Source organism: Harpegnathos saltator, unplaced genomic scaffold (genome assembly GCF_003227715.2).
Source record: "Harpegnathos saltator strain DR-91 unplaced genomic scaffold, Hsal_v8.6 scaffold15, whole genome shotgun sequence".
NCBI classification, from domain to species: Eukaryota; Metazoa; Arthropoda; class Insecta; order Hymenoptera; family Formicidae; genus Harpegnathos; species Harpegnathos saltator.
Window position 1 is genome coordinate 1143695 of NW_020229928.1, and position 26005 is coordinate 1169699.

Below are 26005 nucleotides of genomic sequence, written 5' to 3' on the forward strand. Positions count from 1 at the left end.
TTAGACGCGTATACTCTACTTTCGCGATCGGGCAATTTATTGCGAGCGGCGATGTCCGTATTTTTAACACGTTGACCGCCGCACGTGTTTGCAACGAAATCTCCGTCAGGCCACGCGCGCCGCTGTACGAAGCGTGCGCTGCTGTCTCATTTTTGTTCATTCGTTACTATCGATACATTCCTAAAGTCTTCACACATCCTAAAGTCTTCACATTCCTAAAGTCTTGTCATCTCGCTACTCTGCATGAACAGTTCGAATCTTTGCCGAGTACCGAGTGGTATAACTTAAAATCTCTGGCCTAATTTGTTTCAATATTGAGAAGAAAAATAGAAAAGTTAGTTCTTAGTGAGTCATATAGCAGTGAAGAAGAAACCTGTTACGATATTCATACAAATTCGGATAGCAGCGATGAGGGAGAGATCAGATTGCCCAGAAAGAGAAATATAAATAGAATTACATCGTCAGATTCTGATTCGGATATTGATAAATGCAATCTTAGTGATAGTGAATGTAATGAGGATACTATTGACGAGATTTTACGAGAATTAGTCTTGGAAGAAGAAAGAAATGTTGACGATACCGAGGAAAGTACAATTCAACTTAGTGAAAGAAAACAATAACTTTTTGTCCAAAATGTCCTGACCAACCTCAGCTTTGCATAGAATGCTTTAATGTTTTACACTCCAAATAATTTTTTTAACAAACCATTTTTATAATAACTCAATAGTTTTATTACATCCTGTGGAATATCTGTCCAAATATTTTCGAAGATCCTTTGTAAGTAGTCAAATAAGCGTCACCCGAATACGGCCGAAGACGCGGCCCGATGAGAACTTTTGCTGTCACCCGAATACGGGTGACGCGGCGGTCAACGTGTTAAAGGCGTCCGCGCTCTAATGTGGCACCGCAGTAACAGCACTGGATAACGTGTTGAGCTATTCTCAAGCGTTTTGGCCGCAAATCTGTATGTTTGAAATAAAAATCATGTTACTCGCGGTGTGCATACAAACTATATCGAACTATATGCATTCATATCGGCCTCTGCACGAAAACTCTGGGCGAATCGATCGTATGTGCACTGTTAATTCCTTTCTTGTTGGTTAGGTTGTGATAGCGAAAGCGGCGCAATAAAACGAAACACGCTGAATTCTCGCCCACATCGGCTGCGCTGAATCTAGACACGAATATATTTTCCCACTCACGTTATTATTAGCGTCTGAAAGCGCGCGATTAAAGTTCGCGAAGTAAAAGCTTAAATGTCGCTTTTATCATTTATCTCGACGTCTCTGCGCGCGCCGTCTTTCCAAGGTTCCGCAATGCGAGAAAAATCAAGAAAGAGGAAGAGAAGAAGGACTGGTGCGCATGAAGTCGCATTCGCGCGTCGATTCGAACCACGAACGTCGTGTATCGCATCTTGAGATACGCTGTGATACGTGTTACGCGAGCGGCACACATTGTACTCTCTCGTCGAAACGACGCTCGTAAAAAAGATCTTATCTCCTCCATCCTCCATTGAAAAATTGCAAAAAGCCCGAGAGAAACAACATTAAACATTCTCGCGCACTCTCTTGCGCCGGAGAATCCGGCTTCCGATCTGCTGGGAACAAATCAAGCGACAGCGCGAGATATCAACGCCGATACGGTATCCGTACGTGTAGTATTTATCGGTTTCGACGTGTAGCCGATGTGTAGCCGAAGGCAGCTGCGACATTCTGTCGAATGCGAAAGCGACAGAGAGAGAGAGAGAGAGAGAGAGAGAGAGAGAGAGAGAGAGAGAGAGAGAGGGGGGGAGAGAGAGCAAAGCTCTCCGACAAAGCAGGAGGTAGGCGCGAAGTGTCCACAGGCCACTCCGCTTGATCGAATCGACAGTTGTCGAGGCGGTTATTAGCGGCGTCGCGGCCGCGTAGGCGCACCTGTACACGCCAAATGGCCCGGATTGATCTTAACGTCGAGCTGCACGAGAGAGAGCCTTAGCATTCCGATAATTGCATGCCGTGGCGCGTGGGCGGCGGAGGGTCTAACCTCACGGTTAACGCACGTGCGTGCACGCGTACACGATTATTCGGTCACTCGACGGAGAATCGTCGCCGTGTGGGCGAAAATCAATCTCCCGCAAGTCGCTAGAACCGCGCGAAGTCTCGAGTCCCATTGATCCGCTTGCAATTAAACGGGCGAACGTGTGTTGGCTTGGTTGGATTGATTCAATGCGCCGCGCAACCGTTCACGTTAACCGCGAGATTATGCTCCGCGCGGGGTCGGGGGACTAAGAGCCGCCACTTGGGTCCGTTTGCGACAAAGGAAGCGCAATTCGTGTCTGACGTATATTGAAATACGTCCATGTCGCGAGAAATTGGCCGCGCCCGCGGCTGATGGAGCGAGGAGTTTCGGTTGAATGCAGAATGAGAAAAAATTAATTAAACTCTCGCTGGTATAATCATCACGAGAGCATTCTCGGCGTCGATTGTATACTCTCGTTGTTCCAACACGAAAAGTTCGCGTACAAAATGTGCACAGAGGGTATCGAACACTCTATTTTTCCAAATGTATTTTACAAACGAGCACGATTATCTCGTGGGCGTTTTGTTGGGACAACAAACGGACGTAGTTGGCCGAAAAATAGCTGTAATTTTGGTGAGACGAACGATATTTTGCGAGCATCGAGCGGCTGTTTGGCCCGGAGCGAGCTTTCGGGTAAAAAATTCGGTAGTGTTTGAGCGAAACGAGTTAATTCGTCCCTTGCACGCGCGTGGGAAATTTCGGTGAGAACATTCGATGAGACACTAAAGCGCCCGAGACCTGTCAAAGGTAATTGGCAGCCCGGATATCGTAGACGACGGCGGTATGAATAAAATTTGAGAGGGAAATGCATGAATAATAGAATGGCGGCAGGACGAAGCCGGATACTTCGTATTATATTCATGCGTCTGTGTGTGTCCTTCTGCGCGACATGTTCGCGCGGAATTATGAATGCGGTTATAATTAGAGGCGCCGACGCCGCCGGGGGCGCGTCATCATCGTTCGGTGTGTCGCCATCCTTGCTTCACGGACTCGAACGCTGACCAGAATTATTTTCGCGTTAGGAAACACTTGGCGCAATGGGCGCACGCGCGTGTCCGAAACTTGTGTTATTACTGTTTAAGTGCCGATTATTTATAACCCCGGCGAGCTCTGTCACTGCGAGCCGCGGTGAGGAGAAGGTAGGAGGTCGACGTAAATCTCGGCACGAGCCTCTCGGAGAAAGGACGTTCCTCTCCTCTAGGGGACACGCGATACATGGCGGACTCGTGACGGAAGTGACAGAGATAAGTCGTCGATTGCGTCGCCACTGCTGAGATTTACAGCCATACACGTTGTTGCAATTAATGCGCCATTCGTGCAAATCCACATTTCTCGCGACATCGTCTTCGTCTGCGCAGCGATAATTTTTAATCAAAGTCGCGGTGTAATTCGCGACATTTCCGATGTGTATGTACTCTCGACAGAAACGTGAAAATTAATTCGATTAAGCGTTAATTCATGTTAAGTAAACTCTTGCTTGCTCACTGTTGATGCAATTACGCGATAACGAAAATTAATAGAATCAGATATTTCATATTTCGGTCATCGAGGTCTTTTGTTGCGAGCTTGTGTTGTTCCCCCGGCACCGGTATACTGAGAGAGAGAGAGAGAGAGAGAGAGAGAGAGAGAGAGAGAGAGAGAGAGAGAGAAATTTGTTAACTCCATTCCAAATTTATTTATTTAATAAGAGATTTTAAAGCTCTCGTAAAGTGTTTGATCAAAATTTAACGAAGGAAAATAAAAGCTAATGCTGGCGAAAATTATGGAGATAATTTTGAAAATATTTTTAATTAAAAATTAGTCAAATATTTTGATCACTTTATTTAAATTTCGGCCTTTACTCGTTTATTTGTCCATCGAAAAAGAAAATTCTACGTTTCGCAAAGGTTTACGGTGACAGCCAATTTTTTGATTTTTTTTTATTCTGGCAAAATCACAGTGGCATACATGTGAATGATTGTCAATGACATTACAAGAGTGTTTATAAAAAGAAAAAAAAAAAGAAAGGAACAAATGGGTTAAAAATGGGTTAAAAATGGGGTACAAATAATGGGTTTTCTCCCTTCAATTATTTCACTGCGCGACACGATAGTCGCTCAGATGGCGAACTCATTTTCTTTCTCAGTTTACACTTCCACCGGCGCTTCTCCTCCCTTCGTGGCTTCGAGAAGCTGCGGAGTATTAGCCGTAAACCCGGAGACATCCGCTCGGCCGATGGACTTTGCGGTGTAATCAGTGAAGAGCCTATTTGAGCGGCGGCCGTTACGTAATACCGTGTATTTGCAGTGTGTTCTCTTCGCAGCTGGTCCGGCGTTGGATAATCCGGATTAAGCCGCAATTTAAATCGGGCCGTACGAGAGCGAGAGAGCGCGCGGGCTGAGGTTAGATTTAGCTTAAAACGCCGCGGCATTGCGCACTATTGTGCGCGTAATGGACGCTCGCGCGTGCACTTGCGCGAAATTCGACCGATTTCCGTCGCCGCAGGAGCGAGGGAAAATATCCGCGCGACCCGTTCACGGGATGGGAATGCAAAATGGAACGCATGCGCGCGCTTTCCGCGACGTTTGGAACATTTTTCCACGAGCGACTAATCTCGCCGATTGACTCGAAAAACACGACGGAACGGACTCACCCTCGCGAGCGAGAAAAATAACGCGTCTCTCCGTGGTTTCCCGCGCAAAATAGACGGACGACGACTTTCCTCCGTGCGCGCCCGCCGTTATTTCGCCGAATTTAAATCTCCTAGTGTCTCGCGCGTCTAAACTGAGTGTTTCGAGGCGAAGGGAAATGCGGAACATTCGGGTGCGACCACGTGGAATATTTCTGTACCCTCGCAAGGAGAGGGAGAATACTTTGCGCTATGGAGTACGCGGTAGCAGCAAGTATCGGGAAAGAGAGAGGGAGGAAAAGAGGGAGAGAGAGGGAATTGGGAAATTTAGAACGTCGCTTCTCTCTCGTCTTACCTCTCGCAATAAGAAAAAGAAAGACTCTCGACGTCACGTTACGTCAACGAACTCTCACAGAATGCGGAAAATATGTATTTCCCGCGCAAAATGTTCGCTCACTCGTTCGTTCGTAGCATAGATATTCGCGTTTGATAGGGATGATGTATACACATGCGATCTATGTATTTTTTTTTTATTATTTCATGCGACGCGGGTCGGCGGACGACCGGCACCGCGCTCTCGCCGCGGCCGGTCGTATTTTTCTATCGCGAATTTCTGCTGCGTCGCTCGCGAAACTTCAATTTCACGCATCGAATAGCGCCGCGAGCATAATTCACATATTCCGGCGCAGCCACCACTTCGAATGCTTCGAGTGCGAATATTATTTCGTTTATCCCGCGCGCGGGAAACGTTCCGCTTGTTTCGTCTTCGAGGATGTCACGCCAAAAAGAATATCGAGAATCCAGCGTCCGCGCAATTGGGGACGTTACGTTACTATTAAGGAGTGAGAGGAAGAGTTATGATTTGGCAATTTTCATTCTGAGCAGCGGAGTCTCGCGCGGAACCGGCGCGGAATCGCACGGCGGCGAATTCACGCTCTCTCACGAAGAAAAATTGGGGAGAGCTCGGGGGGTATGATCGGGGAGGACCGAGAGAATTATGATTGCAATTTTCGTCTCAAAGCGAAAGTCACGGAGGGAGGGAGGGAGGGGCGTGTAAAAACGTGTTCGCTCGTGCGGATCCTCGCGAAACAACACACAAACGCACACCGCGGCGCGCATTCCAACGTGCGTGCATGCTCCCGCGAGACACTCTGTGCGTGCGATATTTCAGCTTCAGTAATGATTGAGCGGTCGCGGTTGAACTCCCCTCTCCTCCGTTCTCCGCGAAGAAAGTGTTACGGAGCGAAAGAAACGGGCCGATGAATAAATAAGAGTGGTAAAGAGAGAAATAAGGAAGGTTTCGACTTACCGTTCGGCACCGTCGGCGGTTTTTTCGTCTGTACCCTCGCTGTTGCGTTGTTCACCTGTCGAGTTGAGGAGCACGCATTAGTACAACCGAAACTTCTGGCTGATCGGCGGGAGTTCTCTCCCGCCTTGCTGGCCCAATCAATTGCGGAATCCGCGCGTGGCCGTGTCAAAGGGCGCGTTTGTTACTCTATACACTCAGGTAGCCCGGCGCCTTTGAAGAAGGAACGGCGAATTCCATGCGGTGGTCGTCTCCCCAGCTCGGGAGAGCGGAAGAACTCTGGCGCTCGAATCGCACGATCGAATTGCGAGCGTGTAATCTCTCGTGATTCAAATTGAAAACAGCAGCCGGCCGGCGGCGAGTCTCGATTACGAATGATTATGCGCGGCCGGCGGTTTCAATTAAAAGTTTGGAAAGCGCGCGAGTTTGTCGCGCGACAATAATTATCGGCCGGGGCAAAAGCGACAATGGAGATAAATCGCTGCTCGCGATCAGAGAATCGCGGTAGAGAGAAATTTCCGGCGTCGGGGATAAAATCGCGCCGGCAGGCGCTGTAAACTTTGACAATTTTACGGCCGCGCGCGGATCCTGTAATCAAATATGCGTCGTTCGATGCAGAAGCGGATTTATGTGTACACACGCGCGGACCCGTGCGCGCAATATTCGCCGCGGAATTCGCAGTATCGCGGGCTCTGATTTCGTTTATATCGGGAAAAATCGGCTCGAAACGTGATAATGACGAATACTTGTGCATCGTACGAACAAATTACTAGGGCTATATTTAATAAACGATTAAAAATTGTATGCGGTTGCACGTTATTTCCTTTCGATCGCCTCTCTCTCTCTCTCTCTCTCTCTCTCTCTCTCTCTCTCTCTCTCTTCCCCCCCCTCTCTCTCTCTCTCTCTTTTTCGGCGGCCGCTTCTTTTTCCTCCCCATCTCTTTTGTTCGGCACACGCTCTCGCGTTTTTGCGAAAATAAATTGTTCAGCGTATCGACAAATAACCGCGCGTTCTCTGCGTGCGAACACGCTGTATGGCTCCGTTGTTTTCGAGCGCGCGCGCTCGCGCGAGTTACATTACATCGATTAAATCCGTGCTTCACGCGCGCACAATAAGTTCCTCAAACGTGCAACCGCAGTGAAATCTCGCTTGAATTCAGACATTGCGGTCACCGTTGTCGCTTCGCACTTGACACGTGAATTTGCAAGAGCGCTTGCAACGCGACGCGTCCAGAGAGAGTGTAACGTTAATAATTCAGACAAGCGGTTCAATGAGAATTGCATGGCGCCTGTTATTCTTAGAGCACCTTCTTCGCTATTTTCATCCTCGAATTCACGTGCCAATTCACTTTGCTCCGAGACGCGTCTGAATTCAAGGGGACGTTATGGTTAACGACGAACGTATACAGTAGTACCTACGTAAAAATCTCTCTGTCTCTGGCGAGAAAGAGAGAGAGAGAGAGAGAGAGATTTTTGTCCTTTGCGACTTCCAACTTCGGAGATAAGGTGTAAGCGTCGTTTCATGGACGCTGAAACTTTGAGGGGGATTCCAAGTGGATAAAAAGACTAAAATAGATCTCCCGACTTGTGACCATAATAAAAATTGAGAGTTCCTCCGAGTAATTTGGAATCTTTTTGCTCTTTGTCAGCGTAAATGTCGAGGCATCGGTAGTTTTTCCGAGATACAAAAAAGGATCGAAAAATGAGCTTTTTCGCCAACTAAGCTCTGCACGTTCAGATGGATAACAACATTATTCTATTTGATCAATTTTAAGCGTACTCTAACAGGATTTTTATTCGGAATTTAGCTACAAAAACATGTTACAACAAAATGTTAAAAAAAAAAAAAAAAATTGCGAGAGATATTGAGAATTGAAAAATCGTCGAGAGCAATGTTTTCCCTCGACATTTTCGATAAGGTAAAATTGTCTCTGGATTGCTCGGAGAAGCTCGCGGTAGAAATTTTGCAAGAATTAGGTCGTCCTTGTCATTTTCATCACTGCGAAGGATAAAGTGTCGCAAGTCCAACGAATCCGACGTTATTATCCTTATCTCAGAAATCGGAGTATCGCAAGAGAGAGGCCCCTTGCGAGCCGACGATTCTGTACGCTCCCGAGGATCAGTCCTCTTTGTTAATCGATTAAGTATCATTCGCGTTATTCAACTCGCGTTCGTTCGCCGCGTCATTTATGTAACGAGCGTCGCGAAATCGCGCGATCAATTTGTGAGCTAAATATCGACGACAAAACGATTCGGGCGGTCGCGCACGCTAGCTCCACCGCGCCGTAACTAATGCGACAGGCTGCGCACAATGCGCGGCTTAAATTAGCGTGCGAACGATTCCCCGCGTTTAATCTCGTCGACTCGCAAAGGCCAGCTTCACACATGCGTGTGCACGTGTGTGTGTGTGTGTGTGTGAACGTACGAGTCCGCGTGGATTGTCGGCGGGGGAGCGCGACGGTGTTAAATAAAAGTCAACGTGACGTGTCGAAGGGCAACTAATTTGTTTTACCGCGCGGATATCTTACCGGATATCAGTTACGCGAGACAGTTTAATGAAAACGATAAAGCGGCGGGAAAAAAAAGAGAGGAAACACAATGCAACAACAGAAAGAGGAAAAAATGAGGAAGGAAGAAGGAAATAGAGAGAGAGAGAGAGAGAGAGAGAGAGAGAAAAGAGGAAATCGATCGTTCTCCGTCGTGCTCGTCGGGCTCCCCCTTTGCTCCTCACCCTGTCCCCTTGGTCCCCCTCGCGCAACCCTCAACCCCTTTCGGTGAAAACAATGGCAAAGCCTTCCCGTCGATTTCCGATTATTTCGATTTCGCTCAAGTACCTTTGCGTCTGGCGAAAAAGGGACGGAGTTTCCGGGTGGATCGCGACTTGTTTCGTTCTTTATATCGAGAACGCTTCGCTCACCATGGCTCCGCTTTTTTTCCTTTGCTTTCGATGCCTTTTTTCTGTTTTGCTCCACTTAGCCACGTCTACCTCTACCTACCTACCTACCTACCTACCTAGACAAACACGCTTCCAACCAGCCCTCTTCGAGAGCTCGACCACGACTCGTCGAACGCGGAGAGCCGAGAAGGTTCGTAAAAACCTGACAAAAAGGGTCGCGATGTCGTGCCTTCGCGATCGCGTCGTTTCTACATTTCAAGCGAAGAGCGCAAGCGAGACACAAGATTTCGCGTCGATTCAGCGAAAAATGCTCGTCGACGATCCAGGTTTGGTGGACGTTGAGATCTTTTCTCCGGGACTTTTTGTTAGATTTGTAGCGCGCAACGGTTGTGCCGTAGAGGATCCGCAAAATTTGCAATGGGAACGTATGTCTTAGAACGTAAAAAAAAAAAAAAAAAAAAAAAAAAAGAAACAGCGACTTGACGAGACTCTGTCACCCTGAGAGAGAAGTGCGAGCTACTCAACAAATCGTTACACCTCCCCCCCAACTTTGCTTCGTCAATAAACTTATAATATATATAATATAATATAATATAAATGTACAAACCAATTGAGATAAATTTATCACCGATTATGCGAGAAATTATCAATCCGAGAAAGTCACCGCGAGTCATTTTCGGCGAGAATATCACGTTGTTCGATTTAACGCCCATCTAACCAAATGCATCTCGACGCGTCGAGTATAACTCGGGGGATTTTCCGGCACGTTAGGGGAAACGCTACGTCTGTGCCATGGCGGGAAAGGAAGGGACGGAGGAGGCGAAGCGCGCGGCGATGAATCAAAAATTGATGCCGCTTCTCGAACTCGCGGCGGCTAAAGCGGATCTTGAGCAAGCATCCATCCCCGTGTATCGGCTCTCACGAGGATTGCGAATTACGCGGGCCAATCACGCCGGGCGCGTCGCATCGACGGGCGATTTGCATTTTACGATCTTGTTGCCGGCCGCGCACTAGCTATACGAGCATCCCTCGTGTCACAAGCCGCGCTTAGGGGGGAGAGGAGAAGAGAGACGAAATGAAATCGTGCGAGGATGTAGGAATTTTTTCCTGTCGCGTGATCGACACCCGTCCTTTATTCGCGCGACAGCGGAACCGAGAACCGAGAACCGAGTTTACATTGCTCTGCAGAACTGTCGAGGTGACGTTGATTCTCATTAGCTCGACAAGAGCAATTTTCGTCCCGTATCACATTTCGATAAAGAAAAATGACATTTGACAAAATCGAAGATTTTGACGCGGCTAACTTCGGGAGAATAAACTCTGGGAGGGAAGAAAAATCCAAGTCTAAAGCGCGATTAATTCGCGCGGAAAGAAAACGAGGGCGAATCTATAATATTTGCAGCGATTCGTGATGCTCGTGCAAAAGTTCACGGAAAGACGCCCGGAGAAAAGTTTGCAGGCAAGATCTCGTTTAAACTCTGTCAATCGTATGGTTAGAAAATGTTGCTTACTTATCTTAAAATGGCCACTGTTAACATAAATTCACTTTTCACATATATTTACGTTTCTAAAGTTTTCTTAAAGTTTTCTTTGGCAGCACGAGTTTATCCTTGATTTTCGCTCATAGGTCGCTCCGAACTTTGCTTCCGAATCGCGGTTTCTCGCTCGAGTATTTGCCCGATATTTACGAGGAATCAAGAGAGCAAGAGAGAGAGAGAGAGAGAGAGAGAGAGAGAGAGAGAGGAGTAAAAAGTTTGTTGCTACGTGACAAATCGTTAGGATGCGTCGAAAAGGCCGCGCGCGGCGGTATACACGCGGTTGCTGCACTTTAACGAACAAACAAACGTGCACAGGTGTGCACGCTTGCTTCAGCCGATCGAATCGATCCTGGCCGATAATAAACAACAAGCGTGTCCGTGCGTGAGCCACCACCTTGTTCTAACAAACAATCGCGGCGAGCCCGGCATTTTTGTTTGCCATGTGCGTCGCACGCTCAGCCAATCAGTGTATCGCGTTAAACGCTCGCGCGCGGGCGAAAAGCATCGCGAAACACGACGGCCGGCTCGATTCGCCGATTGTTTTGCAAATTATATCCGCGGATATTAATGACACCCACCGACGAGAGCTCGCGCTCGCGACGTGCGGTTTCAGTAGCGAGAGCGCGCCCCGCCGCCGCTTGTTCATTCCTGGGTAAATAGCAATGGACGCTATCACTTCGTCCCAGAATTATACAGACTGCGATAACGGCGGCGATTGTGCAGGACGCGCATACGAACGCGAACGCGAACGTGTATATCACGCTGGAGAATTGTCCTCGCGAATCCTACAGATTGCGCGCATGCTCGCGCCGCCCCTCTTATCACACGTGGCTTTATTAATTCGGCGGTCGAAAGAATTATGGAAGCAGGATAATATGCAAAATACAGAGGATTTCGACGAAAAAAGCCCGCTTCGACGACCTTGTTACACGGAGTTGTCTGTGGGGAAGCGTGCGGGAAGCGACGCCTAAAATTATCACGTGAGTCAATATTACAAGCGCGCTCTCTCTCTCTCTCTCCCCCCTCTCCCTCTCTCTTTCTCTCGCTCCTCGTTGAAGCGCTTCTGATCGATGTTGTCACACGTTCGGCCCGAAACACGCGATCACTCGCGCCGGATGGGTGAATATAAGCAAAGATCGCCGGATGGGTGAATATAAGCAAAGATCGTGCGAGCAATCACGAACCGATATCGCGATATGTGACTTCGACTGCGATTCTGATTCCAGTCATAACAGCCGGTTAATTGTAACAATTGTAACAAATGCCGCTGACAAATCTCGTCTGTGTAATGTCAAACTGGCGTCTTATCCCGTGGACGGTTTTAACGTTTCATCGCCGCGGCAAATAGAACACCGACGTAATTACGGCAATATTTTACGCCCGAAACGAAAACTGACAGATCTCGGATTAATTGAAACGTTAAATAGAAACGAGAGACATTTACAGCTGTTTCATGGATGTGCTACGAGATACTAATAATAAATTAAGAATAAATAATTGGGATCCAACTGAGAGCAGCTACGTTGATTTCCTAAAGTCTACACAGATTCCAAGTGGAAGCGTAATGTTTCAAATATGCAACACATAAATTCGACGGCAAAATATATCTCGGCGCATCTCGCAGCGTTTTTCCCGCTTGGCCCGATATTTCGACGTCCGAATAACCGAATTACAGTCGAGTAACTAAATTACAGCCAATGCGAGGTAATAAAATATCTCCTCAAACATAGACTCTCTCGATTTCCGACAAAATAGCCTTTCATTCCGCGTAATAGCGACGCACGGCTGCGCAATTGGCCACGGGCGTGAGGAAGGTCGGCCGAATGGCCGCATTAATCAAGAGACTGGGCGAGTACAAGGGCGATCGGTATTCGAAGGATCCGACAATCGAACGCGATTCTCTCGGCCGCGCCGCGCCGTGTCGGGTCGGCTCTGTCTCTCTCCCTCTCTCTCTCTCTCTCTCTCTCTCTCTCTCTCTCTCTCTCTCACTCTCTCTGAGGGAAAGAGATCCGCGTTTTCCGCGAGCACATATTCCCTTCCCTTAGCCGTTGCCAGGCTAGTTCCACGTTCGTCCGCGCTTCGGACCGCTCGAAGAAGGCGGCTCGCGCGGAACGCGTGGCTTTCCCGAATAAGCGAAATGGCACTTTGGAAATTTCGCGGCGCGGCGCGGCCGAGGCGACCTAACCTCGTGCGCTCGCCTTCGGCGAGCGAGCATCTGCATAAATTTGACTTGCTAAGACCGAAAACTCGACCACCGCTGTCCCGGCTGCAACTGACCGTCGAGGCGCGGCGCGCCGACCTGCGGTACCTGTCGTTAATGCCGGAAGCGATGTATGTAACCTATGACCCGACCCGCCGCTTCTAGTAGGTCGTGTTACGATCGTGCGGCGAAATGTAGGAGGAGGTAACTTGGGTTACTTCCCGCCGCCATCCTCGTCCCCCTTTGTTGGTCATCTTGCTTGCTTACTAACCCGATACCCGAGCTACCGCGCGCCGCGACCCCTTAATGGAGGAGCAGCGGCGAGCCGCTACGAGCACGGGGATTCCTGCATCGAGCGACGTCCCGCTTCTTCTTTTTCTTGTCATCGGGCCGCGTTTCGCCGGCTAATTCGCCATCGCATTCGGCCGAAGAAGTCTGTCGGCCGTGGCCTCGTGGCTATTTTCCCCCGCGAACCGCTTTTCTTACGCTATAACGGAGGCGGGCCATCGCCTACGGTGTGTTTACGCGACGGATATATCCGTCGGCTAGCTCGTGAAAGAGAGAGAGAGAGAGAGAGAGAGAGAGATTCTTTTCTTAATTATACGGAGCACTCTGCGCACAGTTAGAACCTGACGTTACTCGCGTCTCCGGAGTTGGTGGGTAAAAACGAGACTCTCGACGAAGGAAGTCGCGCGAATTGCTTTAGTCCTCAGCTGCTTCAGCGCGCGAAGAAACGCGTTTGAGCCTTCTCCGAGACGAGAGAGAGAGAGAGAGAGAGAGAGAGGAGCGCTCCGACGCCGACGGACGATGAATCCTACTCCCTCCTATTTTTCGTTTTCTCTCGATCGATCGATCAATTTTCGCCGAGATTAACGCGAAATTGCGGACCCAATTTCTTTTACTCCCTCCTGCCATCCCCTAGGCTCTCCGGATGAAAAATTCACACGCCCGAGCGCGCGCGACGCGTAATTTTCGCCGGAATTCCGCCGGCGCGTCGAACGTTCTCGCGGATCGCCTTCTCGGATCTCCGATCGCGGCTGCATTTCGCGACGAGTTATGAAATTGTGGCCATGGAAATGCTCGTTTTCCAATTCCTCGTCGTTCGCGAAACTTGCATGAATTTTTCATGCACGATTTAATCGGCGATTCGCGATCCGCCCAGCCGCTATGTTTGCACGTTACCGCGCGAAGGCATTGTCGACGACGACGTCGTCGTCGCTGACCCAGAATGTTGGCTGACTCCTTTGCATCTTCAGGAAGAGCTTTTTCCGACCTGGCCGACCTCTCACGACCACGGTCGTTTAGCCAAGGCCAAGCTCGTTAAGTCGCATTCATGTCGCGCGTGCAGCAACCATAATTTTCGGCCTCTCGCGGCGTTGATGTGTACATAAGCTCCTACCGTGCTTGAGGTTCCTCTTTTTCATCGTAACGCGTCGAGATTTTTAAATGTTCACTTTTTCCTCGCGTTGCGATGATTCAGCTCGAAATACCCCCCTCCCTCCCTCACCCCCTTTCCGATCTGTCTCTTTTTCGCGAGATATATTAAGTCGCCGCGAAAGTTGCGTCGTACTCGTCACATCACAAGTCGACAGCGAAATTGCGGAGGCTATGAATTTTTATAAATCGACATCGCGCGCGAGAGAGAGAGAGAGAGAGAGTTGGTGACAAAGTAAAGTTGGACGAAAATTTTGGTTAGACTTTCAATAAACCGTGTCACCTGCGCGCGTAATACGGACTGCAGAAAAAAAGTTGGTTACTCCTTTAACAAATAAGTGAATAAAATATCGCTGCTGAAACGTCGGCGAATAAAATGTAAACGACGGCGATTATTCGATAAACATACGACGAATGAATAATTTATTTCCATTGAATGCAACCGAGTCAAATGCGCCTCCAAACTCGAGTCGATGCGCAGAGCATTTTCACTTTACTTCACGTACTCTCTTATACGCCCGAATTTCCGACGATTTCTCCGAACACACGTCTGGGAGTCGCCCGAAAACGTCCGATGCGTATCTTCGCACATTTTTCGCGCTGTCTCCATCCCCTTCCCGCGTACTCAAATTTATCACTCTCATCCCCCCCGGGCCTTTTTCCGTCTCATTTGTCTTAGATCACCTCGCGACAACATTAACGCGTCTTCGTCATTATCCCCGTTCGACGTCGTCCCGGAATATCAGGCTTCGCTCCGTCCTCTGTCTCGCTGAGAGAGAGAGAGAGAGAGAGAGAGAGAGGGGGGGAGAACGAGAGCTTTTCTTTCGGCGGGCTTTCTTGCTGCGACGCGCGCGAGTCGTCGTTTTCTTTATCGCTTCTTGCTCGTTAATCTGCATTCTTCGTTCGGCGCGCGGCGACGGTTCAGCGACGGCTCGACGTTAATATCAGGCTACCGCGTAGCCTCTGTCATTTGTCACGGTGCGGCGTGGAGCCCGGCACCGATGAATCGCGACAGGATTATGCATTCGAGGCTGTTGGTTAGATCCGCTCGGAGCCCGTAAGGCACATATCGCAGTCGGCCGATCGAGCGACGCTCTGTGGATTTTCCACGGTTACACGCGACGCTTTTTCACGCCATCGACGAATCTATTCCCCGCCCTCTTATCGCAGATAAGACCGCTCGATAGAGAAGGAGAGTTGGTGATGGCGCGCGGTGAGGTGTAAAAAGCGAGTATATCTCGATGAGAGCGAGGTGCCGCGCAGGTAGGGTTGTCATTTCTATCTCGACTCGCGTCCGCCATCCGGAGTACTCAAGAGGTCACGGATAAACGAGTGCCACATGTTCTCTCTCTCCCTCTGCCGTACCGATCGCGATAAAAAGGACACGAGCGATAGCGACGGCGGTGGCGGAAATTCCAGCGAGCTCAATCGAGACGAGCGTCCCTCTCTCGACGACGTTTCTCTCCTTCAGGCGGAACGACGCGATCGCGAACTACGTGTCAAAAGTCGCTGCGCGTTTTCCGTCCGATTGCTGTCGCGGAATCGCGAAAAATGAAGAGAGGACGGTTGCTCGCGCGATGGAGGCCCGGGCGCCAAGTGGAGCGATACTTCGGCCGGAAACGGTGTGTACGGTAAGGTACGTTGCTTGCGCAGCTCGGGACAATACGGCCCCGACGACGATCACAAAGGGTGTTCGTTAAGATAATAGGCCATTGAGCGCGATAACTCGACTCGGTGTCGCGCGCGAACGTCGCTTGCGTCGCTTCGCGCCTGAAAAGCTCCGCGAATGCCGATGACAGTTTCTCCTCCGCGAATCTTCTTCCGCGCAGCTCTTGGGCTCTCTTTCTTCGATTATCGAAAAGTCGCGTACCTCCCGTGTCTCCTTGCTCTCGGCCGGAACTCGTCGCCTTTTCGTCTTTTTCGAGACACGTCGAGTCGACGGACGCGATTCCGACGCGAGAAATTCGGTCCCCTCTTGGACAAATTAACGGCAACGCCGTGGAAACTGAATCAGGGAGCGGCGAAACTAAACGAACGGTTCCTTCGAGTGGCGCGACGACGACGCTGAGAGAGAGAGAGAGAGAGAGCTTTCGGATTTCCGAGACTTGAGATTCATTTAAGATGGGCGCCGGTAAAGTATTTATTCGAAGGGAATCCACCCTAATGTTCCCGACTGACGCATCTGAAATCTCGGTGTCTGCGATAATCTTCCTCAGATCGAGCTTTCGTTCTTCTTGTACTTCCACAGCCCGATCGATCGCTCGCGCGGTCCATCGATTTCGTAGCGCGGGATATTTCGGTGACGAACAGATACGGCGACAAACGACCCCGAAATTTCACGAGCGAACTCGCCTCGTCTCGTCTCGTCTGCCACCGAAGGGCGGGTCCGCGTGCTAAATTGCGCGTGAAATGCAGATATGCGTAACCTGCCGTCCCTCGATCCGTGAAAAAGTAACCCGACTCCGCTGAATCGTGTCGACTCTAGCGAGGGGAGAGGAGCGGCGCGTTGCCTCGTTTAATCGTAATCGAAATTAAAGGTCCGATTCTTTGGCAATTTTTATCGCGAATTCGTCGATCGAGGCGTTTTTCGAGAAGTCACGAACAACGTACAATCAACAGCGTACGCAAAGGGCTCGGAGCTTCGAAGGGAGCGGAGAATGACGCGTTAAAAATCGCGCTCGGTGATTAAGGATTCCCGCGGGCGAGATTAACTAATAAAACGCCTCTTCGGCTGCGCGAGGCTGCCGAGCTAAGACTCGTAACGGCTAATTGCTCGTCTCCTCAAATTTCAGCCCCGTAATTGCGGCAATAAATACGTAGCGGGGTTACTCTCTCCGCGAGTTTTCGGAGAGACCCCTTCGGCGACTCGGTGAATTTTTACACCACCCCTTCGAAACCGCCACCGGTTGGATTAACGCGGAAAGCCCAAAAAAGGCGGCGGTGGCGGCGGCGGCGGCGGTGACGACGACGACGACGACGACGACGACGACGACGGCAAGTCTCTCTAATTTAAGGTCCCTTTCTCTCGTTCTCTCTCTCTCTTCCGCTCTCTTTATATCTCTTTCTCTCTTACTAATCCCTTCCGCAATTAAAGTGCTGCGCCACGTTCGTGAGAAAATTACGCGTAAAAGAATTCTCGTTAGAGCTGGTTCCTTCCCTTTTCCTTGCGCCTTCCCCCCTCTCTTTCTCTTCCTTCTTTCGCGATTCTCGTTATTCCCGACGTTTCACCGTCCGTGCCACTTTTTTATTTTTTTTTTCCCAGCGACTCGCTATATACAGCGGCTCTCTCGGAAAATTCAACAAAGGACCGACATCCCCACCCGTCGGTGCTCCGTGCAAAACGGGTCAAATGTCGTCGCTAAGAGTGATGCACGGAAATATAATCGTTTCGAGATTACTTTCGCTGCGTTAATTAAAAACGGCGCGAGGATAGCCTCCTTATCTTTTCTTCCTTCTTGAGTGCGCGTGCGCGTGCGCACGAAAATCTCATTCGTGCGGACAAAAGTAAAATGCAAATTGCCATCGTTACGCTCGAAAGAAGCGTCATTATCGCACCGCGTTTTCCCCGGCTCGGTCTCGATCGCCATCCACGAAGGTACTTGAGCGTGCTCGCGCTTTTTGTTACCCTTGTTACACATGTGTGTGTGTGTGTGTATGTCTATGTGCGACGACGTGTGTCGACAGCTTGCGCAATTATTATCTTAAACGTTAGTCTCTCTCTCTCTCTCTCTCTCTCTCTCTCTCTCTCTCTCTCTCTCTGTCTCTCTCTCTGTGATTAACAGTAATACGCTGCAAAATCTTAAAGCGGGGGCCTCGCTTTAGGGGAATGTCAAGCGCTACACGCGTGTGCCAGTCGAAATCGGGTAAAAAAAAAGACTCGCGCTAGGAGCGTCGTGAACGTTTATCGAATAAACTATAAGTGCCGTGCCGCTGTTGTTCGGGAGGAAAAAAGAGGAAAGAAAAACGCGAAGCGAGAGCAAAACAAACTCGGACGACAAAGTGCTCACGCGGCTGCGGCAACGGTCGTGTTTGCAATTTCACCCCGTATCTTGCGCGTGCAAACTTCGAAACATCTCTCTCCCTCTCTCTCTCTCTCTCTCTCCAAGCTGGAAAAATCAGTCGTCAAAGAATTTCCATGCGACGTAACTTCCTCGAAAAAGAGTAGGAGAAGAGTTAACACGTTTCGCGAAATATATTTCCCCCTTGAAGCGAACACTCGCTGCCGCGGCAGCTCCTTCGCCGTCCGACGAGAGAAAAGCGTTTCTTCTTTTCCGCCGGAAAAAGACGCGTAACGAGAGCGCGGGACGGCAATTGAACGAGGAGAGACAAAAAGGGGAGAAGAAAAAAAGGAGGAATGAGAAAAAATGTAGATATATGTATGTACGTGTAGACGCAGGAAGAAAGGTCGAGACAGGACGAAAGAAAGTAAATGTACCGGCGACTAAATCGACCATGGCACGCGTCTCGTGTCGATGTCGCATGAGAGAGCGGGCAGTGGTGTGCAAGTTTAGCAATTTTTCTCGTGATGCACACGAGACACACATCCCGGGTGGTATCTCGTATCGTCGCCGCGCACGGATTAGCCGCCACGGCGGCGACGATGGTTGTTGCCTTACCTTTTCGGACACTTCGCGAGGTCCTTATTCAGTGGCCTCCTCTCACAGTGTCCCCCACACAGTGTCCGCTCAGCGTTCGCTCGTTAATCTCTCTCGTTTATTTCCCCCGGATTGACCGTCTGACCGATCGATCAATCTCGTTTGTTCCGTCTTTTTTCTCGCTCTCTCTCTCTCTCTCTCTCTCTCTCTCTCTCTCTCTCTCTCTCTCTCGCTCTCTCTCTCTCTCTCTCTCTCGCTCTCGCTCTCTCAGATTTTCAATCAACCATTGTCTTTTTCTGTCTGTATGAGTCTCTCGCTCTGTCTCTGTCTCTATCTCTTTATTTCCTCTTTCTCTCGCGCAGAAGCTCTCTATATTGGAGGACAACAGGAGATCTGCGTGAGATACGACCGTGTTTCACGATTGTTTCGGCTTTTTCTTTTCTCTTCCGTTTCGCTTACACACCTCCCCCATGGTAAGCCGGTAGTCGAACCCGACAACAACGGCCGGATCGTCCGGCTTGGCGGACTCATCGGCTCTTGTATGTGCGGTTCGTTTGCTCGTCGACGTCCGACGATTTTCGCGGTTGTTTTCGAGCGCGTCCACCCCTTCAACTTTGCACGCACGCGCGCGCGCGCGCGCGCGCACACTTTGCATCCGGAGCCGCCGCCGATGCCGATGCTGGATTACTCGTCGCGCTAAACGCGATCGATTTCACGAGGTCGTACGACAGCTTTAACAGCGCGGATTTGCGCGTTCTCGACATGACGGAGTCTGACGAATCCGCATTGGCGAACGGCTCCGACGAAGCGCATCTGTATTTTCCTCTCTCTTCGCTTCGGGCGTTGCGAGGATACTCGAGGCAATAGGACTGGTAACGAAGCGTCGTCCCGTCGTGGCCTCGCGAATTCAATCGCGGTGACATTCTCGCAAAAGACACCCCGAAGGTGGATTGATGATCGGTCGTCCGAACGTTGGCTGGTTCTTTGAAGACAACCGCGCGATTTCTCCCGCGCAAAATCGTAAAACTCAAGCGACGGCGCGATTAATCGACAAGTCGAAAAAAGGCTTTCAGGCTTTAATTGAGCCATTAGAGTGGCAGTAAAGAAGGGGCCCGCCCGATCAAACGGTGGCCATTATCGAACCGGAAAAAATCCGAAGAAGTAATCACTGGTCGTGATTCAAGAATATAATCCTATTACGGCCGAAGAGCGATATAATGACGACGGAAGAAGACGCTATATCTCCTCTCGGAAGCAATCTCTTTCGTTGTCGTCGTTCGTTCCTGTACGCCGGCGGAAAAAAACAACGACGGCGAGTTCTCCCTATCCTTTCGTCGCGTCGACGCTGCGTCAAAAATTCGCGGCGAGTGTCCGATTCTCTGATCACGGTAATTACGAGAGGGAGAAAGAGGGTCGCGCGAGACGCGCGCGCAATTTTCGAGTCTCGTTAATATCGAGCAGGGAGGATGATTTCGAGAGATCGCGCGTGACCGTCGCATAAACGAAAAGCCGATACGACCCGGCGCAAGACCCACCCGGCGGCTCTAATCCACCGTGAGAAGATAACTAATCGAGTTGTTCAATTAGGCTAAACCGTTGTTGTTTGGTATTAGCGTCGACGCAGAGCAGATGCGCGCTGCGGTTGTCGCGCGGTCAGTCGTGGAGCTGCGAAAGCTATGCGCGCGCGCGCGCGATGATCAAAGCCGTGACAGCGCGCGCCGTTGTGTCATGGACGATAAGGCCTGTCGAGATTCACGACGGTTCACAGGTGAAATTACATCGTGGCCGTGGACGCTCGTTTCCTGCTACCCCACAGTCACGAATTTTGCCGCGAATGTCTCGTCCACATGTGAAAAAGAATTGGCGTGCAAAGTCAGGAGGTCTCAGTCGCGAGTCGAATGTCGAGCGAGTGGAATATTAATTACCGCGGAACCTTTGTCTTTCGCAATGCCACTTGGTCGCGCATGTAATTCCGAGTCCTCCGCTCGTTGATTCGCATTATCACCGGACGGATTTTCCCGCCAACGATCGGGCGATTAAGCAATTGAGCGGATACACTCCACTTGGACACTGCCGTTGCCATGTTCGATTGCCTCGTTTATCCTCGATCGATTCGACGGACCTCGTCAACCTTGTGTGCGAATGTCGACCGAGACATTGTTGCTTGTTGTCGTCGTCGTCGTCGTCGTCGTCGTCGTCGACGACGACGACGATGACGGTGCACGAGGTAATAGCCGAGAGCTCGAGCTCATCATTACGTTCATCAAATAAATTTTAATTCCGTTATGATAGCTTTCTTCTCCGCGTGAAAGCGCGCATTCGATCAGCGGATTAAAGTCGTATCGCGTAGCGTAGAGAGAAAATAAGAAAGAAAGAAAAGGAAAGAAACGTGACGAGTGCGTGCGTGAGCGAAGCGACTCGCGGTTCGCTCGTTAATCGAGAGAGAGAGAGAGAGAGAGAGAGAGAGAGAGAGAGAGAGAGACGAGCGACTTTCTCTTTCTCTCTCCCTGCAACGCGACGCACTGATTTTCACCGACGCGGAACGAAGCCGACCGGCCAATCGGGAAACGGAATTTGTGGATCACTCGAGGCCCTCGAGCGGATCGAGACTCGCCAATCGGCTCGCGGCACTCGTGGATCCACGAGTGGCCATCAGTCAGATTGATCCAGGCCACGAGAGAAATCTCTTTCTCTCGAGTCCCCACGAGGCCCCCTCCCTTCTCCCCGTCGGCCCCGTCTCGTGTTCGTTCACTCTCCCTCTCTCCCCCGCCGACTCTCATGATGCCTCAACGCTACTCTCATCCGATCTCGAGCCCACGGAATAATCCCGCGCGTTTCGTTAATTACCGCGACACAATCGACGAGTCGTCTCTCGTTTTCTCGCACACAGGTGAAAAGTTCCGTCGAGTCGCAGTCGCGACGGCGATCGGCCGCGATTCGTCGCCAGCCGATCCGCGCGCAATTAAATCTAGTCTCTTGGTTGTGTACGGCCTCCGCGCGCTGTGCGAGCGCGTCCATCTTCATTCGCGACGTCTCGGTCGGTCGCGACCTGTCTGTAAAAAAGCACAGCTGGTACAGTTAATAATCGCGCGATAATTAATAACCACGCGAACGTGTCATTAATATCGCGGCCAACAACAGCCGCCTGCATGCCTGGGAGCGTATCGTGCTGTGATCGCAACGTCTTGATTTCCCAGCGATGGACGCGCTCGCTCGCGGCCGTCCGTCGACTTACACAGCTATCGGCGACCGACGATCCGCTCGAGAAATCGCGTAACTTTTGCAAAGATGGATCGTTGTGAATCCATCGTGATATCGAATTAATCGAGCCTCGCGGATCGCGGTCGTCGCTTCGCGCGGTACGACGAGAACGTTAAGCAGAGAAAGAAAGAGAGAAAGAGAGAGAGAGAGAAAGAGAGCCCTCACCACTCTTTCTCTCTCTCTCTCTCTTCCGTCGTACCGCGCGGTTTTCCTGAAAGAGAACGCATGTCTATTCGCAATGGATTAATCATAATGGCGATGTATATATATATATATATATATATATGTATGTATATATAAGTATAAGAAAATTCATGCACACCTCAATTTTCCTGCCCTCAACCACGGTGCCGTGTAGCCGCTCACGTGCCCGGTCCGCGTCTGCACTATTTGCGAACGTTACAAAACCGAACCCCTGCATGCAAGGACAGACAAAACAACATGCATTAAACTCAACTTACAGACTGCCAGCGCTCCGCAAAAAGCCGACTGGCTGGGCCGACATTTCGTGCGCATAATTAATAAATATAAACGCGCGTTTCTACGTAATACAATATATATAAATATGTATATGTACATATAAATGTATATGTACATTCTATATATATATATAGGGGGAAGGGTGGTGGAAGGAGGGGAAGGATTATGTTCCGAGAGAGAATCGCCGTGGTGCGACGTCTCGGGGAGGCTCGCGAAGCGCGGAGCGACCAGCCACCCTTCGTCGCACGCGACCCACGACGATTTTTCCGTTCGTCCAGTTTGCGTTGTGCAACCGAGAAAGCGCGTCTTTGTCTTTGATTCAACCACGTGGTGTGTGTGTGTGTGTGTGTGATGTACACACTGAAAGAAGGAATACCTGGAAAATAAGAAAATATTTGCTCCGCGAGTACAAATGACACGTTTACTTCAAAATTTTTTATAATTCTTTTATTCAGACAAAATGATCTCTCTCATTAAAAGCTACGGTTTTAGGAGAATGTGCATTTTCTTTCGTATGAAAAAAATGTTGTTTCTTAATGCAAAAAATATAACATAAAAAGATATGTCATTGGTACTCTTTGAGCGATTATTTCTTATCTTTTGGATATTTTCTCCTTCCAGTGTGTGTGTGTGTGTGTATTTATGTGTATGAAAAAATATATCAGAAAGTATATGAGAATTTTTCGTCTATTGTGTACTTACACGGATTACGTGAGAAGCCGTTCCGCTTTCGCGAGAAAACGATTCTCAGATCGATCATAAGACTGGAATTGCGTAATACGCTCGCCACTTTCTTTGCTTTACATTCTTTACTTCCTCTGTATTATACTGTATTATACTTGTATATACGCAGACACAGACGGAGAGAACCGTCCCCGCTGCGGATCCGAATTAAATTCTCGATAACAATCGCGTTATTATTCGTAGTTTCACGATGGGTTCTCGAGACAACGAATATCGAACGAAGATCGATTTCGTCTCTATCGGGAGAGCAGAGAGAGAGAGAGAGAGAGAGAGAGAGAGAGAGAGAGAAAGAGAGAGAAAGAGAGAGAGAGAGAGAGAGAGAGAGAGTGTGAGTGAGCAGACGGAAGTAGCAGCGAGAGGAGCTCGACTCTTCCGCTCTGCCGCGGGCGACTCGGGCTGTCCTTTGTGCTCTTCCCTCGCTCCCCACCTCTCTCTCCCTCCCTCTTTCTCTCTACCTGTCTCTCTTTCTCTCAACCCTTCCATCACCCTCGCAGCCCTCGCTGCCGCTCACGGCGCGTTTCTCCCCGAGCTCGGGTCCTATTTACTTCTTTGACGCACAATGGCCGTCTGGACCGACCGTTATGTATCGCGAGAGACGCGCTAATTAATTCCCGAGGCTCCCTCAAGAGGCGACGAAGCGGGAAGCGGATTTCGTGAATTTCTGCGCACGGTCCTCTTCCCACCTCTATCGTTCCTCTCTCGTTTCACTGATTCCGATCGCGCTCCTTTTATTTCATTCTCGCGCATCGAATGCAATCGATGTCTCTCTCTCTCTCTCTCTCTCGTTATCGGAACAACCAACTCTCTCGTACAGTTGGCGCGCATCGTTACCCCGGATGGTGTCCCTCTTCCTCCTTTTATCCGGCGCGAAAGCGAAGTAGATCTGGATTACGCTGAATACCGGCGAAGAAACCGAAAGAGAAATGCGAGCGGATTTAGGAGGGACGCGGTTAATGACTCTAATGACACGTCGGGTATCGCGCGGAAGAGCGTCTGGCAAACGCGACGAGACGAGTTTTATCGCGACTCATAATGGCGTATAAAACGTTAGTGCCCGTGGTAACTTGTTTAACGTAGCTCGGCTGGTAGGAGCTTCTCGAGAGCGGGTTAGGATCTTCATCGAACCGACGCGACGACTGATCTCTGCGCAAGTTCTTGTAAGAAAGAAACAGAAAAAGAAAAATAAAACAACAGAAAAATAAGAAGGAAATATCGCAAATTAATCACGTTAATAATTTATATCGCGGCCTGAATCTCTTTCTCCGTCGACGGACGTCGGATGAGGGCTCGAAAGGCTTGAGAGAGGGTCTCTCTCTCTCTCTCTCTCTCTCTCTCTCTTCTCTCTCTCTCGGAGAGAGAGGATCGTGACGCGGAGAGACGGACGTTCGCGTTGCGAGATCGGACACATTCCTTTTTTCCCGTCCATCTTTTCCCGTTTTATTCGAGGATGGTGTATAAAAGGGGGTATGTTTTCTCGAAATGTCGACGACCAGGGATGGGGGTCTTATACTGCTTACGGAGACGCACCAACGCAAACAACGTGCAACAAATGAGTAAATACAAAGTCACAGTCAGGAATTATAGTCCATGGTCACAATCATCTCATTATCATATCATATCGTGTCTCAAGTCATTACGATCGTCATACTGAAAGATTCTTGCTTATATCGAGAGAGGTGCGTGTGGCGGGAGAAACAAAAAGAAAACGGAGCAAAAAGAAAATGCGTGTGTACCTATCGGAAGAAATGCTGAAGTACGTGATGGGAAGAGGAAGCGCGGTGGCAACGGGGACTTAAGTGGCGCGCCTGTGTGTGTATGTGTGTATATGTGTTAAATGTTCGTCTATGTGACTGTATGAATTGTCCGTCGTCGCCTCAAGCTCGCCGACTCGCGTGGCGAAGCGAAAGGAGAGCGGCGAATGTGGGAAATTAAGCGGCAGATGCGAAAAGATTAGAATCGCTCGAGAGTGTCATCGAGAAACGGATGGTGGAGTGCGCTCGAAGGAGTGCAACGCGCCACGATATCGCGTACGAATGAACCAGACAGAGCGAGAACGAGAGAAAGGGGGGAGGGGATGCAGAGAGAGAGAGAGAGAGAGAGAGAGAGTAGAGTGGAGAGGATCACGACTTCCTGGTGAGGTCGATATAGCGCCTTTCGCCACGCACCGTCTCCTATCGGCTTTCCCATCTTCTCTTGCGTCGAGAGGACATGGAGAACGCCGTTTTCCGCGTCCTCGCGGAAGAGCGCGAATGCGATCGATCGCGTCACCATGCCCCCTGCGAACAAGCTCGAGAGCAGTCAAGTCTCCTCCGGGAACGCATACGCTCTCGTACCTGGCTACCACGCTAGATATCACGTCGTGATAACTCGTCGACCGAGTGGTTGCCGTGTTATCGCGCCGCAACCCCTCTCTCCCGGTTGCATTCATCGCGGTGCGAAGACGAAGGCGGGCAACACACACAAGCTCGCCAAGATGAACGTTGTTGAATGTCGTCGTGTGCGTGTTTCTCTCAGTTGTTTAAGAGAGAGAGAGAGAAAGAGAGAGAGAGAGAGAGAGAGAGAGAGGAGACGTGGTAGAACGCGTCCTCTTCGCGACAACAGTCGAGAGTGATTCTCGCGTTCAATGAGGCCACGCCGCGTTATCGCGGAGTCGAAGAGCGCGCCGAACGCGATAGTTTCGAAGCCCCAGAGAGCGACGCGAGCGAAACGAACGAAGCGTCCGAGGAACGTGGAAGAGAGAATAGAGTTCTCTCTCGTCAAACAACTCACCGAATTCACCGTTGAATTCGATCAAAGCGAGCAAATATCTGCCGCGCGACATCCTGCAGTCTGAACACGTGGCGATGACGGCGGAAATGGCCTCTAGCCCGAGGCTTCTACGTGAAA

The 26005-nt window shown here is 50.0% G+C and overlaps 1 protein-coding gene across 8 annotated transcripts in view; it reads right to left on the reverse strand.

Moving 5' to 3' along the window:
- LOC105189470 (RNA binding protein fox-1 homolog 2) overlaps window positions 1–26005 on the reverse strand; it is a 183867-nt gene that overhangs the window by 65631 nt on the left and 92231 nt on the right. For 7 of the 8 annotated variants that reach the window (XM_025296639.1, XM_025296633.1, XM_025296631.1 and 4 more), the window contains 2 exons: window positions 22218–22310; window positions 5976–6030 (listed from right to left, as the gene is read on the reverse strand). In XM_025296639.1, coding sequence (XP_025152424.1) covers window positions 5976–6030; window positions 22218–22310 — 148 coding nt within the window. The remainder of the gene's footprint in view (window positions 1–5975; window positions 6031–22217; window positions 22311–26005) is intronic. The other variant, XM_025296638.1, reaches the window with a different exon arrangement.